Here is an 18,840-nt window from a genome sequence, read left to right as displayed (position 1 = left end):
AGGTAAAAGTGATGCCTTGGGCTGCCTATGATCTTGTCTGATGTTGATGAAAAACCTTAGGCTGGCAAAGTCAGGAAACTGCTTTTCAAACACACATGGGGGGGATGAATTTCTAGCCTTTTTCAGCAGCAGAAGGGAGGAGGGTCTGTGTGCAAATGAAATCACAAGTCCCTGTTGCTTAAGCTGGAAACACAGCTCTGAAATTGAGCAGCCAAGTGAGTTTCATGTCCTTTCATTCAGAGAGAACAGCCTGCGTGACCCACACTGCAACTGAAACCATACGACCAGCTTTTGCTTTCTGAGTACCAGCTCCAAACTACTACAGGCCATGGGCTGACAAGCGTTCCACTGGTTCACATGTATCAAAAAATAATCAGTCATGTTATCTTTCTACATATAAGCTCTGTGTCAGAGCATGTCCCACCTGTCTTCCCCCAGCAAGAATAAATCTGGCATGACCTTCCTATTGTGTGCTCAGGCAAATTTGGCAGAAAGACCAGTATGTGCATCTGCCTTACGCAGATAATGTTGGTATTTCTGAGTGATGCCACAGTGTACAAACCTGTATGAATTGGGAAATCACAGTCAGATAGAGGAATATCTTCATAAATTGCTATAGCAATTACTCCCGCTGCTTATAGCCTTACGATTCAAGACTGGCTATGAAATGTTGTCAGCAACTGTTGAACTAAGAAAGCATTCTGCAGACTATCATTATTCATTGTTGGCTGCTTGTTGCTGATGGTTATTTTCTATTTGTTATTTCCTCTGTTTGTTATTCCCTCCTTTGGGAAAGGAAGGGTTGTGTGACCAGAGAGGGAGGAGAGGAGAGGGAGGAAGGAGAGGGAGAGGGAGGAGAGTCAGGGATCCTACATCTGCTGTGAATGATGGATTGGGAAGAAGTCAGGAGGAAGTACTGACAGGTAAAGATAGAACCTTGAAAGCTTACTTATCTATAGAGGGACACCAAGAAAATTACTCTGGATGCTTTCATTTTTCAAAGCAGCTTTTTGAAACTGAGTTAACGTACCTGTCATGCAGTTCACCTTGAACTTGCCCCTTAAACTTACCTGTTATTGAGAAACGATTGCTATTTTTATGCTCTCTCCAGGCTTAAAGGCAATTTTATTTTTGATAAACACCACTTTTGGGGTAGCAGAGTGCTCTACCCTCTTGTGTTTGGACACAGGGAGATCCTGTTTAATTTACAAAAGAACTCTACCATACCAGAGAGAGAAGAGAGAAGGCAGTCTCCCAAAGACTACAGCTTCCCTCCCTTTCTGAAGTGAGACCTTCATCCCATATTGGCTCAATCAGGAGGTATCAAAGAAGTGGCACAGATATCTTTACCAGATGACAAGCTGTAGTGATAACAAAGATTTACTACAAGGAAAAATATCGAGCTGTAAAGTCCAGGGTTGGAAGGCTTCAACTTAATCATGTAATGTAGGATGTCATTGTGGATTAACCTCAAAAGATGCATGGGGAGTGCTGGAGACTCACTGAGAGGGAAGAAAAAACCCCTCTTTGTGAAAGTCTCAGAGCTCCAGGGAACAGAGAGAGTCTCAGCAAATAATGCACTGGGTCAGAGACTAATTACACATTACATCTGCCATCTGACGGGATTTCATAACCCCCTGATACCTCCATTGATTCTCAGTGCCTTCATTTAGGAATCTTCCTAGCCTTGAGCATCTTTTATTGCTGTCAGTCTGAAATTAATTTCTTCTGTCTTCCTCGCAACACCCACCATACAGCTAGCTTGCAAGAGCTCCCTGCTGAGGCAGGCAGAGGGCACAGCAAGGCTGCTTGGAAGCATCACTACACCAAGGCTGGAACAGATGGGGGGCAGACACCAGCCTGCCTGCCTGTGACAGTGGCAACCACCTTCTCTGGGCTGGCTGCCATGCACCCTTCACAGCTTGGGAAATGCCACCTGGTGAGCTGCAAAGGAAATTCACAGGCAGCCAACAATCAGTGGCTCCTCTATAATCTGCTCTTAACTTCTTCCCGCATCAGTGCATACAATGATGGCTGGCTGGAGGGTGTTTCTAACCTGAGGGACTTTTTAATTTAGTAACCATTTTCAACAGCACTTGACAGAAGGTGTGGACATCTTTAATATAATTAAGTGCCCATAAACCTCACAGTAAGGAGCAGTGCAACAGAAGAGATATACCAAATCACTGCCCTCAGAGAAAGGGCACAAAGAGAGAGTGCACAGTGCATTAGACATCAGAGAACACACACTCAGGCTGCTAAAAGCTCCAGCCAGTGGTGGCGCTTCTGTCAGATTGCACAACAGGCAATGATACACACAGTTTGCAGAACAGGTTTCATTAGTCTCGGGGTTTGTTGCACTTGCATGTTAGCAGCACAAGACCACAGGGTGAATATTTGCAAAAGGGCTGAACCTAGCAGACCTTGTTATGTGCCTGGTTTCTTCAGTGCAAGATGTGGTTCAGGTAGCTAGTCCTGGGCTCAGACAACTTCAAATCCAAGCCAAGAGGCAGAGATGGAGATGGACAACAGGAACAGTGTCAGTTTTCTCAACTAAACTAATCCAAACCTTTACAGCACCCTGCACCAACTCTGCTTTCTGTATCAAGCACAGCACAAAAGATGCTCTTTGCCAGCTGCGTGGCTTTGCTCACAGCTGCTGCATTACCAACACAGTGTGGTTCCTCAGGCTATCTGGTCACTGCAGCCCATGGTCCCACTTCTCTTGTGAAACAAAGAACATTGGGTTTTGCTTCAGACATCGTGGACAGGACTCAGTGTTGCAGACACCAGGATCACAGCTGTGTTAAGGGAATGAAAGCAGGAGCTGCCAACACCATTGCAGTTTATGGTGTTATAGTGAGGACAACATATGTCTCATATTTATTGACCATGAGGCAGCTCTGCATGCTGTGGTCAGAAGGTAGGTGCTACTCCTTCGTGCCATCACACTTCCTTCTTTGGACGTGTCCAAGTGTACTTATGACAGGCTGTTCTAGCCATTTCAGGGTTAGCTGTCTGTGCAAGAAAGCAGAGGCGTGGGAAAGGGCTCTGGGAGGCAGATTTTATGAGGTGGGAGGTAGGAGCAAATCTGTAATTTACTACATCCCATCTATGATTGCACACAACCATGGTGCCATGTGCCTGGGGAGAAGGCCACCTTCTTTTGGTCGATAACGCTATGGTGGGCTATTTTGCCGTGGCCAAAACCCTCCCTCTACAGACTTTCCTGACAAGTAACAGATTGTGCTTGTGCAAAAGTAAAGCATCTGAAGTGATGCATCAGGTGGGTTACACTGGCCTTCTCTTCCCAACACCGGGTCAGGTATTTGCATACCTTATAGATTCAATTTGTCCTTCCAGAAAACTCAGAGGCGTGCCCCCTCTTTCAGACTGATGCCATTTCTTAGTCAGTGCCATAGATGTACACATACATGTGCATACATACATATACATACACATACAGGTGTATGACTACATATACATACATATATACATGTACATGTGCACATACATATCCATATAACACATATATGTATATGTGAAATACTGAACAGAAAGACACAGGGAAATCAACTGACTTGTTCTCCATCAAGAGGAATGCTGCAGTGGATTTCAACAGAAAAAAACCCAACAATACTGATCAATAATCATCTACAAAATGTACAACAGATCATGAGAGCTAGGCTTTGCTGCTTCCCTGCTACAAGCTTTTGAGTCAGCTGTTCGCTGCTTTTTTCTCCCTGCTAGCTTTGCCCAATATATCTTTTGTTAGCATTGGGTTGGGGCAAGCTGATGGTTGTGCATGGAAGTGGTACTGACACATCCTTAGCAGCATGCTGCCCACTATTTTGCAGCAGAAAGGACCCGGCCCCTAGGAAGGCAGGTCTTGTTCCAGCTTGGCCATGGATTTCCTCTGTGTGTTTAGATAAGCCTCAGTAGAGTCAGTACTGCCTTCCAGGGACTGGCAGCTCATCTGAGTGGTCTACCATCTCTCTCAAGTCATCCTGTCATCTGAAATCTCTAGGAATTAGAGATGTGGTCTGCATATAGGGCCATAGAATAACTCAGGTTTGCAGGGACTTCTGAAGGTCTCCACTCTGGCCTCCTGCTCAATGCCCTGTGCTTCAGCCCCCAACCAGCTTGGTGGCCTCCACTGGACTCACTCCAGCTACACAACTGGCTCTTGTACTGGGGAGCTCCAAACTGGGCAGGACCTCACCTACTATAGTCCTGGCACATTCATTATTTTCTACTCATTTGAGACATACCCAAGAGGCAAGACTGATCACAATAAATAAATAAATGCTTAAATGAGCCAATATGCAGTCTAAGTAATATAGATTTTCTTTCAAAAACAGATTCATGAAGCAACAGCTTGTTTTATTACTAAAGTGCTTCAGTTATGAGCGACTTAAAAGCTGTGACAGAGTAACAGCCTCATCAAGGAGTCATCTTAGAGACCAGAAAGAACATAGGTACAACTTGCAACACTGACATAAAGGAAGTAGCATGCATGCAAAACTACTGCTGGACAGTCAGCAAGCAGTCAGTGGTCAAAGCAGCTGTCTCTCAGAGGTCTCTAAAGCATGAATATGGTCACACAGCACTGTGCTCAACTGCCTTCTTGGGCCACAAGTGAGTTTGGGGGTATCCCCAGCTGTGCCTAGCAGAGGTGGACTAGTCAAACAAGAAAATCTCACATGAAATGTTAAAACAAAATGGTCTGCAGAAAAATCACCCCCATTCCCAATGTCTAGCTAGGGCAGGCCCTTCCTCTTTCTCCAGGCCTCCATCCAACACTTCCCTGTGTGGCAGCAAGGTCTGCACAGTCCCTTGGGTTTGGTAGAAAATCCTCCTCATCTCCCACAGTGAAGGTCTGGTTCTGCACATCACTCCCTCCTTCTTTATCTGGGTCCTCATTTGGGTTGGCTGCAGATCACAGGCTGTTTCCCAGCTGTGCAGTGCTCTGTTGCTCTCATGGAAGGTGCAAATTCCTTGGGCCATGGCACAGTAAAAAGGGCATTTTCCTCCTGCTCCCAAGGCCTTTTGAGGAACAGTGAATATCATCAGCCACAGATGCTAACCTGCCAATCTGGGTGTGATGAGAAGCATCCTAGATCCAGTGTCCTGTCACCTTCACCACCTGTAGCCAAACCCCATGGCATGTCTCTCGAATCCCACAAGCTGCTGTGTACCCCACTCCATCTCCTGGGTGACAGTTACAACTCCTGTTTAGATTAGGGACAGGAGCAAAATTTCTATTCCAGTGTTTGATGGTCCACCCCTGAGGAAAAAGTAAGTATGAACTACTGCACTGTTTTCTTTCCTCAGGATCTTCTCGCATATGTGGTTAAGGCAAAAGTCTACCAACATCCCTGTGGGAAGGATGATCCCAGGAATATTCTGTCACTACTGTTGATTTCTACTCTTCTATGAAATACTGGAAAGCCAGAGGGGTTGACCTGTTGGATTTCAGTCAGAAGGCTGGGAATCCCAAGTCACAGTTCCCTGTGCCCCCAAGGAGTGGTCTGACAGACAATGGGCTCCGGTAGCTCCAAGAAGCTCCTGTGTCACAGTTATGCAAGGAGCAAACGTTGTTGGTAGCCAACAGTAAAACAGCCCACAAAACTGAAACATGAAATAAGTAAACTAAAACATCTCATGAAGGCTGAACGCTTGCTTGCATGCAAGAAGAAAAGAGCTTTTAAGATGACACCTAACAGTGGCACTTCTGAAAACAGTTAAGTAGAAGCTGCAGAAAAAGTCATATCTGAAAGCAATTAGGCGACCTGAGCCTTGAGAGCAATGATTGGCATGGAATCTGGTAGCAGACTAGGGTACTGCAAATCCTTGTTATGCCAACTTCCCTCATCACATCAAATCTGTGGAGACCCTCTCTAACCAAGAAAGGAGACAGACATGAAATTGCAGGCAGTACTTGATTCACCAAATTGCTCCATAAATTTTTCCATGTTAAGGCAGTGATCCACATATACACATTGTTGCAAGGCTCCTTTCCATTCTGGAGGGTCAGCGAACACCTTGATAAACCACTATCATCTATGTTATATGGGCCTGTAGAGCATTGCTCCCACCCTAACGCTACACACAAATATATCTGTTTCTCCCATTTCTTCATATTTTTGTAGGATCCTGGAAAGGAACTGAAATGTCTGCCCATTACAACCTGTCCTCACCGTCCTTTATTATTTCATTTGATTAATTAGTTCATGTGACCATTTCGGGTGCCTTGCCTGTGAACTCTTATCAGTAACTTCTCAGCAGCCAATGACTTGTTCAATCAACAAATGAAAAAAACCCACCAGGCAACTTTCCTCTTCCTGCTGCCCTCCAAGAAAGGGACCTGTTGGTATGCTCTTGGTACAGAGCAGCAATTAGAGCTGGTCACATTTTCTAATCATTTTATGCTTACTTAGAATATTTTTCATCAGAAAATGCCATTTACTTGAAAGGAAACCTTGGCTGTAGGAAGATGTTGGTTTCAAGAGCATTTTAAAACTGAAAAAAAAAAAGCGAAACCCTTCACAATGGCAGAATATTTCACAGTGACCTTTTTGAGATTTAACACAGGCTATTTTCTTTTGCAATTACGGTCTCTAAAATATTTGATACTGATCAAATAGCACTCCGGCTGTAGTCCTTCCTGAGTCCCATGCCCAGGTGCATTTTCAGACTGCTCTTCCCACCACATATGCCTGGGCCTTCCTATTCAGGCTGTTTCTGCAGATCAGACTTGCCTCTGCAGCACTGCAGTTATCTGGAGATCAGTGGGAGCAACTGGTTAGGAACACATTCCCAAATTCCCAAGCCAAGGTGCTGCTGGCACACTGAGGAAGGCACTGAAGTGCCATCATCATTTGTCATCATCAAGGGATTGTCAGCTGGGAGGCAGCTTAGGAAGGTCCCTTTGGCTGAAGGTACTCTGTGCATGCTGCTGTACTGGCCCTTCATTTACTTCAGCACCAAAGCATAGTAAGAGGCATGAGCATTTGGGAGGAACTCAGAGCAGGGTGTGACAGGCAAATTGGGGTATCTTCCAAGAACTGAGCTGCAGGGTGCTGACTATTACCCACAGGATCTTTTAAGATTGCATTCTTGTTTTCTGTGGCAGGGGAGTTCTCTTGAAAATCAGTTTCCTGTTATGTTCACTTCCTCCCTTACCCATTAGCACAAATTAGCTTTTCTTCATTCTTCCTTGGCTTTCCTTACCACACACACTGTTGGCCAGCTTATTCATCTGGAATCTGCCATTTACTAACTGATCTGATTAGAGTTAATTACTAATTATTTGTATTACTACAACCCTGATGTTATACGCACCATGGGAATATAATTTAATTACAGCATAATATCAATCAGATGCATAAATTAAAATGTTTTAATATGATCCCATTTTCTATTTTCAGTTGTATGAGCTGCCAAGCTCCAAGGAGAAAAAAGCTGCTGCTCCAGGCTGTTCTGCAGTGAGAGATGGGCGGTTCTCCCAAATCAGGTGGAGCAATGGGGCTCACAGTTCCCAGGTGTGGTTACCTTTAAGAAGAATTCTTTCTGAAAGGATTTTTAACAAGAAAAGCTACGATTGTACACCATTTAAGTTCTACAGTGTCTAGCAGCAAATTGTTTAACTACATGATCTACGAAGAAACACTTCTTTGTGTTCACTCTGACCTAGACAACAGCTGGATCTTTTGCTAGAAGGAGAAATGCAAGATAGTCCCTTTATAGCCTCTCCTTACCATTCATCATTCTTCATCTCCCTGGAATGCCTTCCCTCAGCCATTTTTTTTCCAGCTGAAGAGACCTAGGCCAGTTAGCTTCTTCTTTGTGCGCAAGCTGGCGTGTAGCTTTGTGTCCCTTTCTGAGCCATTTCAAGACAGGGGAGCAGCACTGCAGGCACTACGTAAGATGGTGGACAGACTCCCAACACATACATTACACAAAAGAAAATCAGCCTCAAGAATGCCAAATTTTACCTGGTGATTATAAGCTGGCACATTTCAGTGGGGAGAAGAGAAAATCTTGGGGCGCTGGTGAGGGATATATCTTATCCATATATATATATATATAAACCTGCTGGGAGGAAATGAAGATTAGTGAGCCAGGCTTTCTTGAGAGTGTCTACCGAGAACACCAGAGACGACGGGCATAAATTAAAACAAAAAATATTCCACCTGCAATGAGAAAACAGCTTTTTCCTGTCATGGGGGTCAAATATTGACAGGTTGCACAGGGAAATTATACAGTCTCCATTCTGGAGATACTCAAAGACCAAGGGCAAACAATACTGGGGCTCTGGTCTAGGTGACCCTGCTTGAGCAGGCCGGTTGGACCAGAGGACCTCCACAGGTCCCTCCCAGCCTCGGCAGTTCTATGGGATGCTGTGCTTTGGTTTGACGCCTCAAGCACCTCCTGCGTCAGCTTGCACCGAGGCTGGCGACAGCTGTATTTCATGCAGGTAACTCAGGTTTAACCCTTTGTCCCCTGAGCATCCGCACAGCTCCAGCAGCATCGCAAGTCACAGTGGGCCGCGCTGGAGCAAGCTGCTCCGCTGGACTTGTGGCAAGTGTTGCGTCTGCATCCCTGCCCTTCTGTTCTCCCTGTAGGGTCCTGGTCAATACAACAAGCTGCTCTCCCTGGAAATGACCATCGTGGCGAAAGACAGACTCCACTGTGAGCCATGACCTTCACCCACCGAGCAGCCAGCACAGCCAGGGACACGTCTGTGCGAAAGGCCCTCCCCGTGGCAAAAAGGGGATCCATAGTCAGCTTTGGATGGCGTGTGTCTGGTGGAACTGTTGATACTGCGCGATGCCTTGATTAAAATAGGAGCGATGAAGAGAGTTCAAAACCTGCCCTTTTCAGGAAAAATGCAGGAAATCAGAGTCTTTGCAGGAAAAATGCAGGAAATGGGCATCTTTTGGCTATTTTACACTCCAACCAGAAAGATTGTGGGCCCGTGTTTTGCTGATTAGGGATACCAATTAAACTCAGACACCAGAGTGAAGAGAGCAGGCGTATTTTACTGGAAATAGCTAAATAACGTAACAGAATAGTACAGAAAACATACAGTACGAAAAGACACAATAGCGCACTTAAACAAATAGGAAAATACAGGGTCATGCATCAAATCATTACTACCTGAGGGAGAGAACAGTGATTAAGAAAGATCCATCACCACTTGCATACGTCACCATCATCCAGACCCGCAGTGGCTGGGCAGCCCCGGTTACAGCGAGGATTTGGAGAGCCTGTCCCGGCAAGTGGGAAATCCTACGCGGTGCGTCCACCCGTAGGTGAGGCTTCCAAAGTCGCTGTGAGCGGGTCCAGCCTTATATAGCCCAAAATCAGCAAGCCAGAACAGCTGGCACCTCTGTTTTGAGCGGAACATCTGGTTTCACTCTCACATTAGATTCCCCCGGAGCCTGGCCAGGGCTCAAGGGAGAAGCTAAGGGAGTTTCCCTGCTTATCTAATTTATTTATGTTCTTTTTAGAACAAGGCCACACGTCTGGTCCCAAGGCCGGACAGCAGGCTTCATGGCCTTGTTAACTTACCTCTATGCCAAGAAGAAGAAAGATACATTCAGGATAGACATGTTTCCATTACATTCATCATCAGTCAGGAGTCTATGATATCTAAGCTACATCTTTCATTAATGACCATACACATATCGTTAATGACTACATACTAAGTTAGCAGCTTTGGCTCGGGGCCTGTTGTTCAGGCTTCAACACTTCAACACTTTAGCGCTTTTTACATCAGGATAGGCGGTTTGTTATAACCTAGTACAATACCTACTAGCACAACGGTTATCAGGTACAAAATATACAGGATTCCTCTATAGGTCAACTCTGGCTTGGGCCTATTGTCCAAGCCTTAGCACTTCAGCCCGGTGGTTAACGCTTTAAGGGCAGTTCAGCACGTTGGGAAAAGGGATGGAAGACCACTCTTGTGGACGCTGTCTGGACTGGGCTAGGCTGGGGTTGGAGAGCCTGGGAGGGTCTCCGCGGTCCCAGCTTTCCCGCAGTGCTGACTGTGGTGGCTGCTGCCTGTTCTTTCCTGCAGTGCTGACTGCACCCACCTGGTGGGGCTGTCCTTGGGAAGGGCACCAGAGCCGAAAAAGCCCCTGGTGGAGGGGCGGGGAGAAGCTCTTCTCCAGAGATTTGCCAGAAACTCTCCAGAGCATCCCTTTTCTAGCCCGTGAGATGCTCTGTGTGACAGGGAACGTGCCCATTAGTCCACAGTCCTGGGAAACCTGGTCTAGGTGACCCTCCTTGAGCAGGCGGGTTGGACCAGAGGACCTCCACAGGTCCCTCCCAGCCTCAGCGGTTCTATGGGATGCTGTGCTTTGGTTTGACTCCTCAAGCACCTCAACTCAGCCCCGATGCCTGCTGGAAAGGATTCTGGCGCAAGGGATGATCCCAAACTCCTCCACAAGGATGCATCACAAAACAACGTCTACCTCGTCCAGAATATCGTACGGCACACACATTCAGAAGAGAGAAAATGTCCTTTTATTGCGGACATTAACTGCAGGAGCCCAGGAGTCACACGGGTTCAACCAGTAACAGCAAAATCAGCACCTACAACAACAGAGCCAGAAAGCACTGGTAAAGCCACAAAGGCAGCAACAGGCATGGCTTGGTTCCCCTTTCTTTGGGAAACAGGAATTGTTGATATCCCAGAAGAGAGCTACTGCTGGCATTGGCTCTGGGGTGGCTCCGGCCCCTTATCCCCATGGGTAATGCCCTTAGAGAGCTGTGCAGGTGCAGAGGTGCACAGTGCCCCTGTGCCACACAGCAGGGCTCCCCTGGGCAGCTGCCACGGCGTTCTTTCCAAACCCTGCATAGCACCATCCCCTCGCCGTCCCTTGCCAGTGAGTTGGACTGACTTAGAGCAGTGTGGGGAGTTGGCAAAGATGGGCAGCAGAGCCTGGTACACACCTGGGGCTTCCTGATCTTTTGCACCTCCCTGCTTTTCTTGCAGTGCCCATCTTCTCCTCTCTTCTCTTCTTCGCCTGGTGGGGTTCCGTCTCTTCTGCCCAGGCCTCTTCTCTCTTTCTTTTCCTTTGGCTGGCGTTCTCCTGGCGGGAGCCTGCAAACCTTTCCATCCCACAGCATGATTAGACAGGTAAAGCCAGGATCAATCGGAATCAGTTCTTGATTTAACCAAAGCTGACTCATTTTACCTTCTTTGCTCTGAGAGGCTCTTTGGTTCCTCTGCGCATCCCAGGGCCTCTACCGTGGTCGCGGGGGTGGCTGGAGACAGAGCAACGGGTGCCTAAAACAGAAAGGTCGTCATTAGCAGGTGGCAAGGGATGCCCTGAAGTAGTAAGCAACTGCTTGGCACGTTGCTGCCTTAGCTCTACAGAGGAGATCCCTTTGGCCGGTTTGCATTTAGCCCTTTCTCCCAAGGATCTCACTCTGGAACACAGGGTTCACGTGGGGGTGTGACAGTTCATTTGTGGGGCCATTCAGCAGAGAGCCTGCGATCCCCTGCCGGGCAAGAGAAGGCTGGCCCACTTCCTTCTGCCAGAATCTCTTCTGCCCTCCCAAGACAGAGCTCTGTGGATGCCCATTTGGTGCACTACAACCTTGTGCGGTGGGAGGCTTTGCTTTTGAAATCTATCTTTCTGTGGCATTTTGTAGGTATTTCCTTTGATTAAGCACATGCCTAAGGCATTGGAGAAAAGACCTTGCCAGTTTTCCTTACAGCGTGCTATTCCGGGGGGGGGGGGGGGGGGGGGGGGGGGCGGTGGTGTGAAATAAAATGCAAAGCCACAAGAGATCGAATGCCAGGAAGAGGCACAGCAGCTGCTTGGACCCAGCAGCATCTCCCCTCCTCCTACCTAAGCCACATTGTTGCAGCGCTCGTGGAGCTGCCATACCTCCGCCCATTCTGCTCCCAGCACCGCGTCTGCCCCTGCTGCTCTCTGGAGGCTGAGCAGAGAGGCTGGTGCATCCAGGAAGGCTTTTGCCTGGAGCTGTGCGACTGCTTCACCTGCCGGGCCATGCTCCCTTCCCAAAGGCAGCTCTGGAAAGCAAAAGCACGTGCAGCCAAGTGACTTGTTGGAAGTGGACAACAGCTAAAGCAAAACCCACAGGAAGCCCTACCCCCGCTGTCTGCTCAGGCTGTGACAGCCCTCAGTCCCTCCTCCTACCTGTGCATCTGCCCATGGGCTCTGGTGACATCTGGACAGCCATCTCCTCCCCCAGGATGTCACTGCCGTTCTCAATGAGAAATTCCACCAGCAGCTTCACCTGCACACATCAAAGCCTTGGTTTCAGCGCAGGTGTCTGAAAATGTGCCAAGCAGCCTTTCCTGCTCCTGACCCTTGCTTCTGCACAGGCTGTGGCTGTGGCTGTGGGGCTGCTCTTCCAGGCAGCCACTCCACCGGCATTTGCTCAGGAGAGGAGGAAGCTCTGAGGGTCCAGGCAGGCTGCAGGCAGCCGGTCAATACAGCGTACCTTCTCGGTCACCTCCAGCATGGCCTCGAGCGGGAGCAGGTCCTCGTCGGGTGGGCCCAGCAGGTTTGGCCCCAGGCAGATGGCCAGGTTGCTGGAGGTCATTCTGCTGGTGGGCACGTGGTGGCCAATGTTCTGCAGCAGTGAGATCAGGCGCTGGAGGAGGAGGAGATGGGCTGCAGGCAACTTCTCGGCCACCCTGAGGGAGCAGGAACACAACGTTAAGGAAGCAGATGCTGCCCACAGCTGTCCCCGAAGCTTGCACAAGGCAGGTGGGAGCCAGTGTCTGTGTTGTGCCACTTTCCAGGTGCTCTCAGGCAGCGATCAGGGCTCGTGTGCTTCAGGAAGAAAACACACTGCTGCTTCCCAGCTCCTGGTTTCACCCAAGCCCACGCAAGGGAAGGCTCCCTGCCCACGTCCTTTCCCCCAAAATGCAACCCCAGCCCAGCAAATGCGAACTGCCAGCAAATGCAACCTTCTAAGCAGCCCGTCCCTTTTCAGGCAAGTCCCAGGACTCTGCCACTCCCTACTCAACAGGCAGGCTGCTGGCCACACTCACACTTTCAGCGCTTCCACCCTGGCCTCCTTGCTTGGCCTCTCCATGGCTTGCATCCAGTCCTGGTAGAGGCCGACAACGAGCAGCTTGCCCGGGATGCTGCGGAGAAAGTCCTGCAAGGCCAAGGGCTTCAGGTGAGCCTTTGAAGGTTCCAGGCCAGCCAGGAGCTCTTCCAGCTGCAGGGCAGAAGCGCTCACCTTCAGGAGGGCAGCCAGCAGGATGACAGGCTGGTTTGCCAGGTCCACATCTGCGCCGCGGTCGAGGTCCTCCTTCAGCTTCTGGAGCGCCGTCCCCCTGTCGGATCTCCGGAATATCCCCTCCGTCGACGGTCCTCGCTGGTGCAGGATGTCCAGGAGCTCCTGCGGGAGACGCAGGAGGACAGCTGCTTGGCTGAAGAAACAAGTGACGGCAGAGGCCAGAGCTCTGTCCCAGGCTGGGCTCCCCCCCCCACCCGCAAAGGGTCTGGCGCCAGAAGCGGTGGCCGTGGGTGAAAAGCCCCGTGCCCCAGCCACCCCCGCAGCCGCTGGGGACAGTGGCTCTGGAGCAGCCACAGGGAGGGCTGGGGCCCCCCTGTCCAGGCTGGCCTACCTGGATGGGCCGGGGCAGCGTGCCGGCCTCCCCGCAGAGGGCTGCCAGGGGCTGCCCAAAGAGCGCCCTGCTGCAGCCGGAGCCCGCCTGCCCTGGCGCCGGGGCAGCGGACGGGCTCCGCCGCAGCGCAAACGGCCAGGGCAGCCCCCTCCTCCTCCTGCTGGTGCTGCCGCCGCTCCCTCCCGCTGCAAAGGGAAAGAGAGCAAGAGCCCGTCAGTGGGAACCGCCAGGCCAGCGCTCCCGGAGCCTGCCCTGCCCTGCCCTGCCCTGCCTGCAGCGCGGTGCTGAGCGGTGCGGCGGGACTGGACGGGCAGGGAGCCGGCAGCTGGAACCAGGGCTCTGGCTCAGCGGCTCCGGCTCGCAGTCTCCTGAGAACCGGCGGGACAGCGGGACAGCCCCGCCCAGCCCTCGCCCTGCCCTCCCCCAGGCCGCGAGCCGCAGCAGAGGGAGGCTCCCTGTCCCGCAGAATCACGTCCAGCGGCCGCTGCCCAGCGGGTGTCCCTGCTCGTCCGGGTGACATCCGTCCTCCCTTGGGGTGCCCAACCTGCGGGGTGACACTCAGGGAACAAGGGAGCACGGCTCCTCCCGGCTCTGGCCGAGGAGCAGGGACCCATGTGCCCGGCTCTGGGGACAGAGCTCAGGCAGGCAGCACCTCGAGTGCTCAGCACTGTCGAAGGGTCCCGAGCGCTCAGCTCTCTCCTGCTGCAGCGTGATGGGCACCGATTTTCTCTGGCCAAAGGGCAGCAGCAACAGCATCCTCAGTTGTGCAGACGTGCCGGTCCAGGAGAAAAGAAGGCCCTCCCTGCCCTTCGTCCCCAAACTCACCTGGTGAGTGGCAAAGTCCCCCTCCATTGGTAGATGGGGCTGTTGGAGGCCCTTGCTTGGGATCAGCCTGCAAGAACCAGGCTGCGCTTAGAGAGCATCCCCGCGGCGGAAAGGGCCACCGGCGAGCGGCCACCCGGCACCAGCAGCCTGAGGGCGGCAGAGCGGGGACCCTCTGCCCTCCCGGACTCTCTGCCTCACGCGGCAGGTTTCCTCCCAGCACCACCAGCGGGGACATGCGGCGTTCCTGGTGGCTCCCCAAGCCTCTTTGCGCCCGGGGTGGCACCGCGGGACCCTCCCTCCCCCCTGCACAGGCTCACCCCACTCGCTGCACATCCCTGGCACCCCGGCACAGCCAGAGGCGGGTGAAAGGCAGCCGTTCTCACCTCTGCCTGGTCCTCCATCAGCCTCTCCAGGCTCCTGGCGCTGAATGTCTTCCACTGGGCAGGAGAGAAAGAGTGGAAGGAGGTGAGCAGCGATGCCTCTGCTGCTCGGCTGGAGGGCCAGCGCTCGGGGACAGTGGCCAGACTAGAGAGACACTCACGGCATGGCGTCGGCTCAGCTCCTTCTGCAGGAGTTTGATCGATGGGACATCGGTCACGCGGGCTCCCGTGGCTCCTTCGGGTGTCCTGTGCACCAGCAAGGGACAGAGAGAGAGCTGGCTGAGCCCCAAGCCACCTCTTCTCCCTTCTCAGGCAGCTCTGCCTGAGAGCTGCCCGCAGCCGCGGCGGCAGCTCTCCCCACCTGGGGAGCTGTGTTGCCCCATCCGGCCGCGCCTGAAGCACCCCCCTAGCTTACCCCAGCAGCTTGCCCAGCCACAGCTGCTTCAGTGCCCGGGAGCTGCAGAAAGAGAGGAGAACCAGCGTCAGGCCCCGCTGCCCCCCAGCCCCTGGGTCGCGGCACAGCCTTGCCCCTTGGGAAGGGCAGAGGGGCAGCACGAGGCCCCGTGGGGCAGGACAGGGGTGCTGCCCAAGCCCTGGCTCCCTGTGTCCTGCCAGAGCAGCTGCCCCTGCCCTTCCCTTCTGGGGACCAAAAGGTGACCAGGGGATGCAGGATGTGGAAACGCACCCCCATCCCTCCCTGCCGGCGTGCTGCCCGCTCCCTGCCCAGGCTCTGCACGGAGGGCAGAGGCCATTCACAGGGTGGTGTGGGCACGGTTGGGACCCTCTCCTGCCCGGCCGTGGGACGTGGCACCACGACTCACCCGAAAGTGGCAACACAGGTGCCGCTGGGCCAGATGAAGATGATGGAGGTCCTGTCCTCGTCGCTGTCTTCCTCCTCCTCCTCCTCTTTGACGTCCCCCGCTGCCTCCTTCCCGCTGCTCAGCACCCACAGCTGGTCCAGGGCCAGGCGGAGCTGTGGGTGCAGGGTGGTGCCACGTCTGCGGAGAAGAGAGACAAGCAGTGAGCTGGAGGTGGCTGCCTTGGGGTGCCCTCTGGCAGAGCCCTGCCCCCCACCTGCCCCTCTGTGGTGGTTAAAGTGAGCAGTGTTAAAGATGACACAGTAAGCATGGGCAAGCCCCCAGCACATCGCAACGAGTTGTGTCTCCCGGGGTTTGTCAGATTGGCAACACACCTTTTCCAAACACTCCACCAGTTTATCAGGACTCTGCACTTGTTTGGGAGTGAAATCCCAAAGCATTGGGGGTGACCACTGACTCAGGCACTTGCCCATCTTTTCCCACACACCTTGCCATTTATAGCTATCTGCCCTCCGGGCAGGTTTCCGGGTGGTGCCATTATTGGAGAAGTACCGCATGGCCCAAAACAAGATCTGGCAGACATTCAGAAAGCGCTGTGCCGCAAACACACTGGCCTGGGTGCTCCAAGGATAGCTAAAACTCTCAAAAACCGAGAGCATCTCTTCCCCTGGCTCACCCACAGAGGCGGTGAGACCCCTAACGAAAGCCCAGGCAGCAAACAGGTACCGGTTCACCCCCACAAGCAGTGATGCAAGCACATTATAAGCAGTCACTAGCCAGTATAGCAAAATAAAACCCTTGACACATTTTCCACCGATAACAAACACCAGCACTGGGAACACACAGGGGATATAAGGATTAATCCAGCCCCACCACGCAAGCAAGTTGGCCAGCACTGCAAATGTTCCTTATCAAACAAATACAAATAAACCCAGAAAAATGGCTCCTAACAGATGGCTCTAACACACCTTCTCCTTTTGTCCTTATCTCAACCCTCTCGTGCCACACGTTGGGCGCCAAAAAGGCTGTGGTGGTTTAGGCCCCGCCGGGACCCGAGACCACGCTGCTGCTGCCCCTCCCCCACCCACCCACCAACCGGAACGGGGCAGGGAGTGAAATACAGACCCCGGGGCTGAGATAAGGAGAGGTTTGATACAACAGTGCAACAGCAACAAACCGAACAACAAGAACGATAACAATAGCAATAACAGTAATAACAATAAACAGAACAAGGGATATACAGATACAGCGGTGAGGGAAGCGACCCCACCCCACGCGTTTACCAATCTTCCCGCGCTTGGGCGCCCGGACCTGACGTCAGCATGGTATTGAATAACCCGGCTAGAGCTCCCTCCCCACTGCTGGGAAACTTAACCCTATCCTGGCTAAACCAGGACACCTTGGGATGGACATTGGTGCATCCAGCACCAAGGCCCCAGGGCCTGGGGCTGGTGCCAGAGTGTCCCTGGCCTGGTGGCAGGGCCAGGGATGGGGGAAAGGCAGTGGGGCTCTGAGGGTCTTACCGCAACTTGGCGATGACCAGTTCCTCCTGGAGGAGGAGAAGGCGCCTCTCGCTCCTCCTGCGGCCCCGGGTCAGCCGCACGTCTGTGCTCAGCACCGCCTCGGCGTCGGTGAGAGCCTCCCTGCGGAGCAGAGAGCGGCGGGCATGAGAAAGGCCGCGGCTGCGGGGCCCGGCCGTGCCCACCCATCCCCGAGCCGCAGGGGGGATCCTACCTGGAGTGCCAGCAGCAGTTGGCCTGGCCCATCCTGCCCGGGACAGGAGGACCCTCGCTCTGCACCGCTCTGGGATGCGGCCCAGCCGGTCACAGCGAGGACGGGAAGCGGGGTGCCGGTGCCGGGAAGCGCTGTTCGGCCAGAGCCTGCCTCCTGCCAGCGCTGCTCCGTGCCAGCACAGCCCCCTGCTGCCGGCTCTGGTGGCTGCTGGCTCCAAAATGGCCGCCTCTGGGAGCCCAACTGAAAGTGGGCGGGGCCTCGTGCCGGGGGTGCTCTCCAGCATGGCCCTGGCTGTCTTGCGCTGGGGAGCCCAGAGCAGGACAGAGCAGAGGGGAAGCACCCCCTCCCTCCGCCTGCTGCCAGTGGTTTGCCTGCTGCAGCCCGGGATGCACTTAGCCCCCGTTGCCCCAGGGGTACTTTGCTGGCTCCAAGTTGCTCAACTTTGGGTCCACCATGACCCCAGGGCTCTGCACAGCTGCTTTCCAGCTGGGTCTCCCCCAGCACATACGGCTCCAAAGGCTTCTTCCTGCCCAGGTCCAGCACTTTGCTCTTCCCTCTTCCCCTTCTTCAACGACAGCAGGCACCTGGCAGCCCCTTTCTCCAGCCTGTCAAGGGCCCTCTGGTTGGCAACACAACTCCCGGCTGCAGGAGCCTCTCCTCCCGGTCGTGTGCCTTCTGCAAGCTGTCTGAGGGTGCGCTCTGCCCCGTCATCCGCATCACTGAATGTGGACAGCGCGTGCATCGTGCGGCGCACGGCTTTCTCACAGAATGATCAGAAATTGAGGGGGAAGATCCACTTGTGTGTGTGTGTGTGTGTGTGTATTATAAATACGGTGCTTCTCCCTGTCATCCCTTCAAGCCATTAAAAGGTGTACAGGCTCTCTCGTTTTTCATTGGAATGTCACACCCCTTGGTAGTACTGACCTTACGTGCAACGTTGTATCAGGCTGTACTCTCGCCTAGGCTGTTAGATAGTAGGTAGCCTAGAGTAGTAGAGAGCAGATGATCTGCATTAATGGTGCTAACACCAGTGATGGGAGGCTGCATCTAGCTGTTCAGCCGAAGGGTAAAAATCAGAGGTGGCTGTTGAACTCAGTGGGCAATTGACTGAATTCAGCACGTTCAAAAAAGAGAAGGTACAGGAGAAAGGCATATTCTGTCTTGACTGTTACAATGCAGGTTTTAGGAGGTATGAAGATAAACCCTGCATGCCCCTCCGCCCACCCCCTTCCAAGAGAAAGGACTAGAGAAAAAAGATGCAACTTCTAGAGCAATGGGGCTTTTAATAGCCAAGTAAATTTCCCCGTATCATGCCCATTCAATGAGCTACTTTGTCTGACACTCCGCCTTACTCGGTACCAGCATAAGACTCTTCCCGGAAGAATTAGACAAACCAAAAAATTGCTGTACAGCCAGTTGCCTCTGTTACGCTATGGAAGATGCAGAATTCCTC

General features: G+C 52.5%; 1 protein-coding gene across 1 annotated transcript; it reads right to left on the bottom strand.

Moving 5' to 3' along the window:
* Window positions 1-9,024: 9,024 nt before the first annotated feature.
* LOC141921582 (uncharacterized) lies at window positions 9,025-17,521 on the bottom strand. Its single transcript, XM_074820503.1, has 14 exons — window positions 17,177-17,521; window positions 15,657-15,833; window positions 15,251-15,292; window positions 14,997-15,081; window positions 14,456-14,602; window positions 13,631-13,722; window positions 13,240-13,401; window positions 13,046-13,155; window positions 12,490-12,685; window positions 12,183-12,282; window positions 11,910-12,055; window positions 11,211-11,302; window positions 10,966-11,124; window positions 9,025-10,605 (listed from the first exon to the last, which is right to left on the bottom strand). Exons 1-14 carry the CDS (start codon window positions 17,360-17,362, stop codon window positions 10,599-10,601), a joined length of 1,701 nt encoding a protein of 566 aa, XP_074676604.1. The 5' UTR covers window positions 17,363-17,521; the 3' UTR covers window positions 9,025-10,598.
* Between the last annotated feature and the right edge of the window lie 1,319 nt (window positions 17,522-18,840).

Source organism: Strix aluco, chromosome 3 (genome assembly GCF_031877795.1).
Source record: "Strix aluco isolate bStrAlu1 chromosome 3, bStrAlu1.hap1, whole genome shotgun sequence".
Taxonomy (NCBI): domain Eukaryota; kingdom Metazoa; phylum Chordata; class Aves; order Strigiformes; family Strigidae; genus Strix; species Strix aluco.
Note: the sequence above shows the minus strand (reverse complement) of the source record. Positions and strands in the feature narration are given on the sequence as shown.